Source organism: Scomber japonicus, chromosome 10, assembly GCF_027409825.1.
Source record: "Scomber japonicus isolate fScoJap1 chromosome 10, fScoJap1.pri, whole genome shotgun sequence".
Classification (NCBI taxonomy): domain Eukaryota; kingdom Metazoa; phylum Chordata; class Actinopteri; order Scombriformes; family Scombridae; genus Scomber; species Scomber japonicus.
The window spans coordinates 10852095-10867984 of NC_070587.1; the positions used below are offsets into that span (position 1 = coordinate 10852095).

The 15890-nt window shown below is 40.4% G+C and overlaps 2 protein-coding genes across 2 annotated transcripts; one reads left to right on the top strand and one right to left on the bottom strand.

Annotated features, from left to right (window-relative positions):
- Positions 1-1168: 1168 nt before the first annotated feature.
- Positions 1169-3334, bottom strand: osgin2 (oxidative stress induced growth inhibitor family member 2). The gene is made up of 5 exons (XM_053326986.1): positions 3196-3334; positions 2926-3062; positions 2634-2825; positions 2426-2517; positions 1169-2327 (listed from the first exon to the last, which is right to left on the bottom strand). Exons 1-5 carry the CDS (start codon positions 3332-3334, stop codon positions 1169-1171), a joined length of 1719 nt encoding a protein of 572 aa, XP_053182961.1.
- Positions 3335-9013: 5679 nt separating this feature from the next.
- gtpbp10 (GTP-binding protein 10 (putative)) lies at positions 9014-13931 on the top strand. The gene is made up of 10 exons (XM_053327555.1): positions 9014-9125; positions 10245-10438; positions 10551-10642; positions 10938-11082; positions 11174-11247; positions 11356-11408; positions 11513-11620; positions 11750-11827; positions 11951-12074; positions 13291-13931. The coding sequence occupies exons 1-10, from the start codon at positions 9093-9095 to the stop codon at positions 13500-13502; spliced, it is 1113 nt and encodes a 370-aa protein (XP_053183530.1). The 5' UTR covers positions 9014-9092; the 3' UTR covers positions 13503-13931.
- The last annotated feature ends 1959 nt before the right edge of the window (positions 13932-15890 follow it).

The window sequence follows — 15890 nt, forward strand, 5'->3', positions numbered from 1 at the left end:
AACCCTCACAGTGAACACTATCTCTGTCTTTATTTTGTCTAAATGTATCATTTTGCAGTAACGCAGTTTAAAGCATGCACTGCTGGTGCAGTGAGTTCATGATTTGGTGAGAAGCTTCCTCATGTCAGAATTTAGAGTTGGCAGCCAAACAGCAGAAGCATTCATAGCTTTCTACCCAGAAAGTATATATTATTATGAAAAGGATTATGTGCATTTAATGCTATGAAGATTTTTTCTGGACGTAAACAAAACAAAAACTGCTTTTCATCATTTTGAATTCCTTTTATGAAGATAATATAAAAAGAATAAAAATGTACAACACCAGAATGGTCCTTTATTGGCCATCTCTTTTGCCAGGTCACTTGAATTCAAACTTATTGCTTACAGTCAAATTAGCAATGGGTATTCATGAATACATTCAGATATGTGAGTGAAATTATTTGCATAGAAAGCCTCACAGTGGCACTACAACTAAAGAAACAGGTCAGATTTATTAGACTCTTCCTACTTTTTTTAGATATATGGCTAGAACTACCTATAATAGCAGCTAAATAAGGAATCATCAGGGACTAAAAAAAAAACAAACAATGGTACACTCAGAATAATCAGGAACGTAAACATGAACTTGTTGGGTCACACTCTATGAAATAATAAATTTGTACGCGGGACCACAGGTTGCTCCATGAGCTTCGATCACTTTCAGAAGTATAGCTTTATGTTCCGTGGAGGATTATGGTGCTTTATACTTCTGACCATTTCATCGCCTAAAGGGCTAAACTAAATAAAGTGTTGTTAGTAGATGGATTGAAAGACACATGGTGGACAAATAAATAACCCTGATGAAAATAAGGTCCCATTCAGTTGTGAGGTTACAGATTGACTAGAAAACTGGCACACGGTAGCTTGGACTTCTGAAGACTTCTTATGAAGTCAGACAAGACTCTTGAAAGCTGTCTTTTGTTTCTTTCGAAACTAATTAGTGTACATCCATTGTCTTTTTGGTCTCACGAAGTTGTAAAAATGCTGTAGCTTTGATGAAAAAACACTGCATTAATGATTAAAACATTAAAACTCTTGTAAAACTCTTCATCTTTTACATCAGTTGGTGTAAGCACTTGAAATCTGTGCCCTGCGACCAACATGCACTGCTCTCTTCTCCATTATCTTTTCAAATTAAGTTATTTCCTCCATTGCTGATGAGCTTCCCCTTCTTCTTGAGTCTCTTCAGCAGACAGGAGGAAATGCCTAAGGCGCCGCCCTTCAAAAAGCGAACAAAGTTGTCTCCCACCAGCGGGCCCATGGCAAACAGACCTGGCTCCTTGGTACACTCAAAAGTGTAGGGGTGGATGTCAATGGGGTTCTGCTTGCAAGAGATGGGTTTGGTTGGATCCTGACCCAAGTACTGGCCCTGCCCCTTCAAGAAAAACAGGTTTGGATTGGTCCCAATCAGCACCAGGGCCATGGAGATCTTGAATGCCTTCAGGGAGTTGTTCCCCTGCAGCAAACACTTCATGTCAGACTGGAAGGACACCACACAGTGTTCAGGGAAACTGGTGTAATCAGGAAACAGGCTGACACCAGCATTACCAGCCAAGTTACCTGTGGTAAGATGGGGCTTTGGGCACATCTTGGCACAAACTGAAGAAGCAATACTCACTGCCTGGGGTCTGTTTGAAGCAGAGGAGGGAGCCACGTTTGTGTAGGTCTGAGAATACATCATGTTGTAGACTTTGTGGTATTCTGGGTACAGGGTCTTGGGCAGCTGCTTGAAGATGAGGTCTGGGTCGTCTACGCTCTTACGAAAGACATGCAGCACTCTGATGTTGCTGTTGCAAGCACACAGGACTGCATCAGCAGCACTTAAACCAGCACCGACGATTAAAACTGGATCGGAGTTCATATCCAGTTTTCTCCGGCTCACTGCCAAGCCCAGGTCTGAGATGCTGTGGAATACAAAAGGAAGGTCCTCCCCCTCAACATTTAATCGAACCGGTGAATCAGAGGCACCGGTGGCCAGAACTACATTCTCGGCAAACAGAGAGAAGGGGACATGAGTGTCGTTCTGCACCTGCTGGTATCCCCTCACTTCCCAGAGAGCCCCCCCACTATTTCCCTCAAAGCCCTCATTCCCACCATCTCCCACCTCTCCTTCTATTTCATCATTGTGACCATTTTCCAGACCTTCTCCCTCGTGCCCCCTGCAGAGTTTCTGGACGGAGGTCACGTAGGTGTTGTCAGCAAAATTCTTTTGGAGGCCCTTTAGCTTCACATAGTTACGGTAGTAGGATGAGATCTCTTCTGGCGTGGCTCTGTCACTGGTTACATCCCTACAGAGAAGAGAGCAGATGATGAGCAAAGAAGTAACACAGACTTAAACTGTGGCATAAGCCATGTCTTTGCTGTCAACCTTGTCCTCTTCCAGTACCTTCGTTTTCCATTGGTCAAGTCTCTGTAGTTGACCCCAGGAAGCTCCATCCAGATGCCAAGACTAATAGTCAGCATGGAGCCTTCCATTGCCTGAGGAGAACAGAGAGTGACAACAGAAAATGAATGACAATGTTAATTCAAAGGACAAAAGCACAACATTTGGTTGGGGATAGTTTCAAGGATTAAGATTATTTGGAGTTGCTTACATGCCAGGCACCTCCAGGCGTTGCCCTCCCCAAGACAAGATGTGGAATGTGTTGTTGTTTGTCCCTCCTCCACTGAAGGACAGGGGGGAACTCATAGCCAAAGTCAGCATTGGGGTGCAGTAGTGTGTCAAACAGTACAGCCACGGGGTTCCTTGACCTCCCCTCAAGACCTTCACTCAAATATTCCAGGTCCTTCAGAAAGAAAGACCCAATCATGATGACACCCAAATGAGCCAATTATGACAACCAAATTGACTGTGCATATTAATGCATGAGCAGTACGTGTTTTCACCTGTTCAGTGATGGGTAGGTGCTTGGTCTCCTGCAGTTTTCTGTATAGTATAGGATTCGGGTGGACTGATGCCGTGTCCAGGTAAGGCTTGTATCCACTCAGCAGGTATGACAGACAAATACCTGATGGCCCATTGCCTGAAAACCGACCCGGATTTGGGAAAGTGATAGATTAACATCATGGTAATGCATGCAAACTTTAGGTGATGCAGTATGTGTAAAATTAGGACCATAGTGTGAAACTGTTAGAGGTTAAGGGAAAAATGATTACCTATGATGACCACAGGAACAGTGGGTGGGTGCTCCTTTGGCAGAGTGGTCTCTTCCAGAAGAGGCATGGCTGTAGCCTGGGCTAGAGCCGGCACTGTGGAGAAATAGTGGGATGGAAATGTGAAGAAAGTTCCAGACATTTCTGCAACTGACCATTTGATATTCAACTATAGAGCCTTGTTTGTGCTTTGTACTCCCAGTGCTTCCATTTTTCTGAGTCAGATTTTTTGAACAGGTTCAAACCGGCTAGCAGTCTTTGTGTCTGCATGCCAGTGTTGTTGTTGTCTCATGTTAGCTTAGATCCTGTCTCCATCCACCATCATCAGCTGACTCAGAAACACACACATCGAGGGGTGGAAAAAACCCTTTATTCATCCTGTTATTGTGCTTCCACACACAGCCATGACCCTCCCCGTCTGTCTGGGGCTTCACACACGTGGAAACACGCCGCCACAACACAACGTGCCCCCAGTCTTTCTCTTTGCCGTCCCGCCAACGTCCACACACCCCCTGTCCTACCAAACAGGGCCCGCGGCGAGACTAGCCTCTGTTAACCCCGGTGCCGCTTCTCAAACAAAAGGGAGTTCTAATCAGATTTATGTAGGCTTGGGTCTGTTGTGCAACGTTGCCGTTGAGCATGTGTAGTGTGTGTTTGTGTGTTACACGACAGTGCCATTGTGTGCCCGCCGGGCAGCAAATCCCCCTGATCACTCCTCCGAGTGGGCCCTAATCCCACTGGGCCTGTTTATGTCTTTACAGCCCCTTTCAACAGCAGCAGGATGAGAATGTGGTCCTGGCATGCTGACAAGCCAGACCATCAGAGCTCCTCCTCTCATACCCACTGCCGCCACCACACACACACACACAGCCGGTCCCGCCAAAACATTACCCGCCGGCTACAGCAAAACAGTGCCCACTTGCCCCAGTTTCATAATAACCAAAACACTGCCCACGGCGCTTTTGTCTTACACCCCAAAACTTTGGCTCACTTTCCAATAAATCTCACATGCCTCCCTGTTGCCAACAGAGTCTACCTCATTTCATGTGCACCCCACTCTACATCCCTCCCTCCTCCTGTCTGACCTGTGTCTGTCAGCCAACCGGTTGTCTGGTGGTCAGCTTGTTTACCCTTTTCAGTGAAAGCACTTGGATTCCTCACATTGCCTGCCCTGATTGGAGAATGCCATGCCCCTAGTTGGCAGGTTGTTACTGGTTTTTCCGTGCCACTGCTCAGTTTCATGAATTAAATAGAATGTGAACAAAAAAAATACAACTTTTGTTGTAGTTTTTTTCTAAATATTGTAATGATGATGGTACAAAATGATGCCAAATGCATCTCTCTCTCTCTCTCTCTCTCTCTCTCTCTCTCTCTCTCTCTCTCTCTAAATATATATATATATATAAATATATATTGCTTAATAACATCACATTTTCAGTCATAAGTGGATTTTTACTGAATATTTTACTGTGACCTCTTTTAGATTAGAGGTTACTGATATAAATACCCTTTTCAAGAATTCAGTAGACCTTATTACTACTTAGAACAGACCAGGTCAAAATAACAAGTCTGAATTTTGGCTAACACAACAGCACTAAGTTGTTGAGCCAGGATGTCCATTCTTGTCCTAGGTAACAGTGTATGTGACAAAATAACCTCAGCTAAAATGTCCACAGGCTTATTTAGTCACACAGCAGTTTGTTGTGTTTATTTGGGATGGCTTTCAACCGGAGTAGGATTACTATAGTACTCTGTTATCAAGTATGTAAATAAGCGACAGGGCTGCATTGTTGCATCATGTAATATTTACACCTGTTCAACACTATTTTACATTTACGAGGGTAAATATTACTTTTTTTGGTCATGTTGTTCTCATTGGACCAGCCTGTTTAAAAAAAGGGTCAATAAATAAATAAATGAAAAGTCTGTGTGCATACTCTTTGACATTTAATAAACTCCATTCAATACCAAAGTAAAAACAGATTCAGTGCAAATCATCTGTTAAGACCATTTGTTTTACCTAAACGGGGAGCAAGAAATATATTTTAACATTTTTTAAACAAAATAAAACAATATACCCACACTGAAACTGTGACAGTAACAGAAATACCCAAACTCAAGATGTTAGTTGACTTTATTTTTGCCTGCATGTGTGCATTTAGCAGCATCTGTGTGATAGGACAGACTAGAACGTGGTGAACTGAGTATTGTTGGTTATCTATAGCAGTGGCTCTCAAACATTTTCATATCAAAGACCCCAAACTTACACAAATTAGACCACAGACCCCTCCGTTTCATAAGATTTTGTCACAGGATCCAGCATCTGATAAGATTTTTACTTTTAGATGTTTTATTACAGAAAGTGTAATAATAATAATAACCAAAACAGTCACACATTCTGTCATTGTTTTACCTATTACTAATTACAGTAGAAAAAACATATTTCCCTTTTTTGCCATGGACCCCCTGAAACCCTCTCATGGACCAGACCTCACTTTGAGGATCTATAGAAAACAAATTAAACTTACAGTAACATGTCTTGACTTGTGGCCAGCATGGTCAATAGAAACATATTGTACACATTTAAATCTAACTGATATGAATCATTTTGAAACTCTAATTGAAAATACTCCATCAGTTTCAGGTTTACAAAGGCCTACAAATACAATCTCGTCTTTGCAACTTGTGCCAATTAGCACGGAGCAGCCTGCAAGTCCATTTCTAAATTAGGCTGACTTGAATCTTGCAGGTCAGTTTCTAAATTAGACTGACTTAATCCCTGCATTAGTTTTGGTTATATGCGTGGATGTTGCTGCAGTACAGGCTACTGAATGATGTAGCAGTCTGTCTTACCCCAACATACATACACATCCTCCTCATTGACCCACAGACTTAAAATCTCCCACTACACTCCTGACTCCAGCCGCGATCCTTGCAGCCTGCGTCCAATAAGACGCAAGAAGCACATGCGGCATCGTCTGTCACCACCATTGCATAATTTAGGTCAAACACACACTCACGAGCATCCGTAACAGTCGACTAAGGACATGATTTCTTACCGCACTGTGATTTATCTCTCTATCTCCCAGCCGCGTCCTCTTATCACGACGCACGGCGGCGTTTCTAACCGTATAAATAGGCAGATACCGGTGGGAGGACCTACAGTATGCAACTGTCCGGGGTCTTGCATTAGATAAAGAGCCAACCTCTCTCTTCGTCATCACACACGCACGCACACATACACACACACACACACACACACACACACACACACACACACACACACACACACGCTTACCTCCAGTTAAATCCGAGTAGACCCGGTGTGTACAGGTCTGATCAGGTTGTAGCCTAATTATTGTCTGAAGGGTAGATCTTCTCTATGTCTTTATGGCAGACAGAGAGAGAGACTGCGCGTGTGTGTGTGTGTGTGTGTGTGTGTGTGTGTGTGTGTCTGAGAGAGAGAGAGAGAGAGAGAGAGAGAGAGAGAGAGAGAGAACCGGGTCCTGCGTTTGGTTTGGAAGATCAGAGCATCTCTCAGCATCCGCACAGCACTGCTGACACTCTGCTGCTCATTGTCTGGGCCTGAGGTGGAGAGCTGTTTTTAACATATGGTTGCCCAATTTTTTTTTTAAAGAACAAAAAGAAAAGAAACCTCAGGTCCCACACAATACCCATGTAGAAACAAAGTCCTGCTATAAATTGCTTATAAACTGTGATAGAGGATTCTTTACATCCAGTATGAAAGTATTGGATGGAGTTGAATACCTTCTGGTAGTGAAGCTAAAGATGAAAACTGTTGCTTGAGAAGAGGCAGACTGGAAAAGGGTTCAACCTCTGTAGAGCTTAAATGTGCTCACTAAACTTTATGGCCATCTATATTTATTTTTGTAGAATATTTTTCCTTATGGTGGTGGTGGTGAAAAAACAACCAAATATCTTACGGTTTATCCTCTGGCAACCCTCTGGTCTATAGTTCAGACAAAGATAAAACTTCAAAACATTGGATTGAAAGACAGTATGGGGATTTTTGAAGCAAGCACTTTTGATGGTGTATACTGTGCCTTTATAGGGTCTGATGTAAAAACTATATGGATTATATATTGTATAATGTAAAGTGTAGTTTCCATGCTTTGTAAATGATATTCTACGCAGTAACATGTTTAAACATTGCTATTACCAACTTAATTAATTACTTAATTTATAATTGACATATGGGCAAACAAAACAAATTAAAACACCTAACATCTGGGAAGTCATTTGTAAAGCACAGTTGGTTGTCTATTTTGAGCCCGCATTGAGAGAGCAGCTAGTATTGTAGCTGAGAATAAGTGGTGCAGGTGTGTCGTAGCCAAGGGATGTTGATCAGACACAGAAGAGGCAGAACTTCCTTTTACCTATTTATTAAGACGCTGGTGTGGTTTACAGGAAACACACATATGCAAGATCCACAGAAACAATCAGGTTACACCTTAAATGTAATCATAACATTACATACTGTAACTGACCATGGAAATAAGACAGCAAATTCGAGGTAAGTAATGGTCTGCATACTCTAGCAAGAACCAACAGAATATTAATAAAATAATGAATGAACTGGCCTTCAACATTCAATGTCAGTCTCCACTGAATATATCACATATTTAACTGGAACATGCCTTTATGGTCTCATACACTACAGGTGGCACTCTCTAAAGTTTATCCAAAATTACGCGTTAATAACACATTATAGCACTAAACTGGATGCATGAACTGTCACCAAAATAACACTACAAATTATGCATCAATTATCACTCAATAAACACCAAAGTATTAGTATTACTCTGTCCTGCTTCTAGACATGAATTTACACAATAATTATGCCAGAAATATAGTTTATAGAAATCAAGGAAATGCCATAAACATCCATCCTATGTAGCGAAAATAATTACAAATTAAACTCAAAGACAGGTAAACTTGCACTTACTTTTTTACATTCATGCACACAGAAGTCCAAGGAGAATCAACTGATTAATAACTGGTCATCTTAACTATTAAACGCCTTTTCTTCTCCTCCCGGGCCTTTCCATCTGCTTGTCGGCTGCAGAACTAGTCAGCTCTGATTGGCTGCTGCCACTAGGCTTTAACTTTAATAGACTGTTTGGAACACTACATCTTTAAAACATTGAAGATATATAACTTGCTAATTACAGCTGGGGATTCAACATCAAAAGTATGAACTGCTTTATATGCATAGCTTTCGAAATTGTGTTATTGTATGTGTATCTGCTTTTAGAAAGTGTATCTGCACTAGCAGCATGTGTGATGAATGTTTGGTCCGTTTGGTCCTTGTGTGATGTTGCATTCAAGTCAAATGGGATGAATGGTTTTGTATGGTAACAGAGGAGAGGAATGAATATTGACAGTGTACATCACCACCACCATTAACTAAAGGTTTAATTACATTAAACGATGGTCTCTGGCTGATGGAAGGCATTATCCATATATGTGTGGTTTTCAGTCTCTTACGTAAAAAAATGCAGTGGTATAGTTGTCACTTATTTGTATTTACATTTTTTGACTACAAGTCTACATTTTTCTATTTAAGAAAGAATTTACTTTAAGTTAACTTCACTTATTTGTATATGTTTCTTACAGCAAAATCACAACTGTGCTGTTCGTGTAGGTTACATTTTTTAGTTCTTGTTTCATTTCACACTTGCTTTGGCAATATAACGCTATTTACGAGTCGGAAGCTCGTTATTACGAACACTCCGATAAGACCTGAATGCAGCAGCCCCGCCCCTTTGGCTCATGAACCAAATAAGCTGCGCACCACTTCCGGCTCCTCATACAAACACATGTGAATTAGCTGCTAGCTAAACAACAAGTACGAAAAGTGGCGATAAACGCCGCCGAAAATGGTTCAGTTTAGCAGAATCTGCTTCCGTAAGGTGGGTAGAGATGCAGACCTCATTTTAGTCTCACCAAAAGAGTTTAATAATAAACGTGTAATAGTGTCATTGTCTGGCTAGCTAGCAAGCTGAATGGGAGGCTGTCAAAACATCAACTTTGACTGTGTGACCTCTGCAGCCTGAAATCCACAATCTAACTTATAATATAATATTACGATGCTGGGTAGTTATTGTGTGTCTGAACGGTACACAACTAAACTAATATTGAACTGCAATTAACAGCGTTGTTTACACTCCAAAGCCTTATGAGCTGTTATTAAATGCGCAGACATATAATGACAGCAATAGGATAATATAGGGCTGCAACGATTAGTGGATTAGTCGAGCAACAGAAATGAATCACAAACTATTTTGATAATCAATTAATCGTTTTGAGTCACAAAAATGCGAATACTCTGATTACTGCTTCTAAATGGGAATATGTCTTGTTTTCTTTGGTCCTCTGTGATAGAAAACTTGATTACCTTCGGGTTGTGGACATTTTAAGTTGCATCTTGTGTCTTAGTGATATTGTGACATGTTTTCACCATTTTTTACATTGTATAGACCAGACAACCAGTCCATCAATCGGAGAAATAATTGGCTAACCAGTAATGGAGATAGATTTTTAGTTGTAGCCCTAGCACTATGTTCACTTAGTTCAGTGGTGTTACTATTCTTTATAAATTGACATTATAAAGAGGACATTGGATCATACACTACAAAATGTCAAGGTTGTGGTCCTTTAAACCAATTGTTTCAGCTCTATAACAAACTAATGTAATATTAAGTTTTGGTCATTAACTTATTTTCAGATTTTCAGATATTCAGTCCTGCTGTTTTTAAATGTCGTGCCATACTGTGTAATAGTTGTAAGGCTTTTCTCTGACTAACATTTACCAGATTTGAAAAACAAAATACTTGCATATAAACCCTTAGACCAACCGTTGTTGTAATGGTGTTAGTAAAAGTGGAGTAAAACATTTTATCGGTTTAGGTGACCAGTTTAAGTTAGTAAAGTAGCTCCACTCACCAGTTTATTATTATTATTATTATTATTAGTTGTTGTTTTTTACTAAACCTCATTTCTGTCCAATGTCTTTTTTTCCCCCTCTGTAGTATGGAAACTTTGTGGACAACCTTCGTATGTACGTCCAGGGAGGTAACGGTGGCATGGGTTTACCTCGTCTTGGGGGCCAGGGGGGGAATGGGGGAGATGTTTGGGTGGTGGCTTCAAAGAACATGACCTTGAGGAGGGTCAAGGACAAGTACCCAAAGAAACGTTTTACAGGCACAGTGGGAGCCAACAGCAGGTTAGTTTCTCCTAACAGGGTCTTGATTCTCTCAAAAGTGGAGTTTTAGCATCATCATCATTGTGTAGAGACAAGTCAGTCAGAGCTGTTTTGTCATTTTATTTTTCAACAGTGTCCGTTCACTGAAAGGAGAGAGGGGTGAGGACAAGGAGATCTTTGCTCCAGTTGGTGTTACAGTCACCACTGATGATGGCAGAGTACTTGGTAAGTCAGAAGCTCCTCCCTTTTGCAACACCCCACATCTTCATTTCATGTCATTATTTTTTTAATTCATGAAGATGTTGATGAATGAGATTCCTACCTAATACGCTGCACTGCATGCTTTTGGTCAAACATTTGTACTTCTTTGGATTTAATTTGAAATATAAAGTAATGGTGGCTCTTAGGCTGCATGTTAATAAGTAAAGCATCACATTTGTGTCACAAAATATAGCAGCAATATTCAAATGGGAGTGGAATAAAATTAGTCTATTTTTATGCTTTTATTGCTCCCTCTAAGGTGACCTGAATGCTCTGGGCGATCGTGTGTTGGTGGCAAAAGGAGGACATGGAGGCTCCCCCTACACTGCGTTCAAACCCACTAAGGGTGATTTCCAGCACATCCGACTGGACCTCAAACTCATCGCTGACTTGGGCCTGGTGGGGTGAGCAAACACGTGAACATATTGTCTCACTCTAACTGAAACTCAAATAGACATGTTTAGATCTCTGATTTTGTGTTTGAATCGCCGTCAGGTTCCCAAATGCTGGAAAGTCGTCTGTCCTGACAGCCATATCTAACGCAACACCTCAGATTGGCAGCTATGCTTGTGAGTAAAAAATACCGATACATTAAAGCTGTATTTTTATTTGTGCATTTCTGATTGAATGAGCTCAAAAATACTCTATTCAATTCTTAACTCTTTGTTATTTCTCAGTCACAACTTTGAAGCCTGAGATTGGCAAACTGATGTACAAAGATCACAAGCAGGTAGGGAAATGCATGTCACAGCTTGGTGTTTCAACTTTCATATTCTGTATTTCTGTGGTTTTCCCTCATTCCCTGGTGTTTTCTCTGTTCTTTTCGTATTGTAGATTTCTGTTGCAGACCTCCCAGGCCTGATTGAGGGGGCTCATATAAATAAAGGCATGGGCCACAAGTTCCTGAAACATGTGGAAAGGACCAAGCAGCTGCTGTTTGTGGTGTGTAGTAGTAACTAATCAGACACCCACGTGCATCTTTGAATTTGAGCATGGATAAAGTAATGAGTTAAACATAGCAGACATTGCTGATGATGATGATGATGATGATGATGGTTTGTGTGGCTGTAGGTGGATGTTTGCGGTTTTCAGCTGGCAAGTAAAACCCCGTTCAGGTCGGCGTTTGGAGCTGTGCAGCTTCTCACCAAGGTTAGACTGATACTGTGTTCCTGTTCAGTCATTTTAAATGTCTAAAGAAAAAACACCTACTTCTCACCTTTCCTCTCTCCTCCATCATCATCTCACTTTCTTCTCTCTCTCTACTGACTGAAGGAGTTGGAGTTATATAATGAGGAGCTTACTTCCAAGCCTGCTTTACTGGTGGTGAATAAGATGGACCTGCCTGAAGCTGAGGACAAACTAGCACAGCTACAAGAGCAACTACAAAACCCAGAAGGTAAATAATAAAAACATTAGGTATATTAATGGGTTAGCTTTATAAGTTATACTTTTTGTTATAAGTTGGTTTGATGATGGAAAAGAACTATAGCACCTTCTCACAGAAATTCACTTCAACTCAAAACATACAAATAGTCCCTAGACATCATGCACAAAGAGCATCTATGACGAGCTGTAGTTCAGCTGTGACTCTACAGAACAATAACTTATCCCTGCCTCAAAAATTCTTCGTGATTAATAAGGTGGAAAAAGTCTCATTTAGAATTATTCATCGATGTTACCCAGATCAGATCATTTTTTATTAAATTCAAATATGATGATCTGGATCTAAATTGTGCCTTCTGTGACTCCAATACTGAGACTATTATCCATCTGTTCTGGAAATGTAAATATACCCGTAAACTGTGGCAAGATATTTGTAGAGTTATCTTAGATAATATCTTATGTGACTTTAAGCTCCTCTTGCAAAATGCAAAATTTTGTTTTTTTAAAGAGTGACATTTCAGTTGAAAAAGAATATTATTTAATCAATTTCATTATAATTCTTTCAAAGTTTTACATCCACAAATGTACATTTAGCCAAAGTGAAACCTCTTTTCTGTGTTTTTATGAAAGAACTGGAATTGTATTTTAAGTCAATATCCTCTGCTAAAAACAAGAAAGCTATCAAAACTATGAGACTGTCCTGCCACTTCAGTATCTTTAATTCAATTAAATTTTTCTATACTCATGACCCCTGGCATATTTTTATTTTTGTATTATTTATTTGTTTTTCATTTATTATTAATGTAATGTTCATCTTTTTGTTTCAATGTTTTGTAAGTGAGTGATAAATAAAGCTTATTTGAAAGAAAAAAAAGAACAATAACTTAAACTGTCGTACTGGCAGTATGACTTTATGACTTTCTGAGTACCTCAGTTGATACAGACTTGACTGTTTGAGTGTTTCGTTGAATTCGGCTCACAGCACCTCAGTGTTAGCTTGGGTCCACACATCCGATAGGCCGCCTACAGCTCCCATTTGTTCAGTGATGTTGTGAAACGACATGGGAATGGAGTCTGATTATCAGATACCCTCAAAGGGGTCACCAGGAAGTTATGTTGTCCAGAACCACCCCCACATCCACAGCTGCAACACTGTACATGGAGGCTTATTGCTACAATAATACACACTGGGCTTCATATCTTTTCTGTTTTTTGTTTTTCTCTTGCAGAGTTTTCTGATCTGTTGCCTGACAACATGATACCAAAGAACTACATGACCTTCGGACACGTGGTCCCTGTCTCTGCCTCCACTGGGTTTGGTATTGAGCACCTGAAAAGTTGCATCCGCAAGTCGCTCGATGAAGACGAAGCCACAGCAACTAAAGCCATCCATCATGACAGGCTGCAGGCACTGAGGCAGCATTCACAGAAACATTTGTGACAAAACACGGACAATATCTCACCACGACGGGTGACAAGTACCAGCAGAGTCCCGTCCTGTTCAGCAGTTGAAAGACCTATAATAACAGAAACTGTACAGTTATAGTGCACAGTTTCTGTTATATGAACGTGATGGATTACAACAGTATCTTACAGACTGTCTTACTGTAAAAACATCCAGTGTCACAAGGCTCTGCACAAGTTAAACTCTGCTGGAAGTTGCTTGCTCAGTTAAAGGTTGTTCTTTTCTTCTTCAAGTTTGAGTATATTTATGTGAGAAATGACAGCGCAGACACCTGTGTTGATGAAAGTTTTATTTTATATTAAATATATTACAATACTGAATGATTAGGAGGAAAAAAATAATAAGGGGTTTTTGCATCATCAGTCTGTACAGCATACAGGCAAAAAATAAAAATAAAAAAGACAGCAACTGCATTATTTAGATCCAAACTTGTATATATGGCAGGGAGGGAAGGGGGGGTTTAAGGTTCCTTGAGCAGAGTGCCGTGTGTCTGGCAGGATGGGACCACATGGTTGAGACTGGGTGGTTGGTGTGCTCCAGTATACAAATACATTCAAGACTATGGCCGGACAGAGACAGACATCTCTTATGTGAGGGACGTTTGCTAGAGTCGTCCTGTTGGGATCAGTCAGTCCAGCCATGTGTGCAGGCAGATACAGCAGATATGTTGAACAGAAAGGCTGACAGCTGTACAATCATGGAGAGACACTGCGGCCTGTGTGGTCTCCATCCTTAGCTGAGAACTGCAACATCCTCAGAATTTTGTGCAGTGCAATGTCCACGACACCAAGACAGAAAAAGTCAAATGTTTTGCTTTAGCACAGTATTATGATGTTAAAAATATTACTCAAGAGTTCTGAGGCGACGCTCTCCACAGCCTCAGGTAACCCAGGGAGATGACTGACCAATACTTTTAAGAAGATCAGAACAAAGAAGCGAGCTCTGGTAGAACGCAAATCATGAACTCATTCAGATCTCATTTACAACAGCTGCGTCCAAAACTATCCGCACATGCCAGAGGAACAACAGCTTCTACAGGCCCCCCGGGACAAAAGTGTTTTTTAAAAAACTCAACATGTCTCCATTCAAACTCATCAACACACATAATTACAATAATGCACTTAATTACTGTTTGAATAGTGGCTGTACATAATGCTGAGAAAAAAGTGAACATTACAAAGGTACTTAATAAAAAAGATACTAGTAGCTATATTATTCCAGTATTGTGAAGATCATATTACCTATACAGTCCTAATGCATACATGAAATAACAAATTAACACGCCGGAACAAAAACTGAACAACAGTAAAATGGCAAACAGGAGGCCTTAAGACAACAGTTAAACAGGTAGAGCGATGAGTTGTAACTGTACAAAGAACTTGCATTTGGGGAATGATATTTTATGGGATTTGTTTCCAAAAAATCAACCTTATATAGCTACACTGGCATATCAGTTGAAGCACAGCAGCTCCATACTGAGGCTTCCTGCCATGAGTTTTCTCGACTTTGCTGACAAACAGTGTAGTCTGTGGTAAACAAACCCATTAAGACAACAGCAAGAGGCGATTAGGGGAAAACAGTCTTTCACTGACATGCTCGTTTCCCGTTATGGTCTCACAAATAGCCTACCAGAGAGAAATAAACTTAGTTTGATATAAACTGTCATGCTGTTTGTCTTCACAAGCTCAAACAGCAAGCACTGTACAGCATACTTAATCATTTACAAGGCTAAATATAGCAATCGTCACAGCTAAATCCAAAATGCACATTTCAATCACAGTTTCCAGATTCTTGCTGAGTTAAGTTATAAACCACACTCACATCTTTGACCTCTTGTTCTGAAGTGATGAGTGACTATGTACTCTCACTGTGGAAATGGGAGCACATTGCTCTCAAACATTATGGGAAACTAAACACATCCTAACATTATAAATGGGGAAATTTGAGTGAAAAATCTATAACTACACCAAACACATCTCAGTGTTTCCGTTTCTCTCAGAAATGGCACATAAAAGTATTTCAATTTTGCTAAATTAATACTCATGGGTAACATTCTTGTAGTGCCACATTCAGTCTCTTTATCAATACTTCATCAGTAATGGATATTTTATGTATTTCCCCCAGAGATGGATGAAACCAGTGTTAAGATCATATATAAAATGAACACTTGTACATTCTGCTGTGGATGGAGAAAGCTATAGAGGTAACAATCACACAGGAAAACGCCAGAGAGAGAATAAAACAGGACAAAAAAAAAAGAAACACAGACAGAAGAACGACTGTGGAAACCTACAGAAATCTGCTTCTGTCTACAACACAATACAGCAGGAAGAAGAGAGGAGGAATATCTCTTTTAAAGTAAAA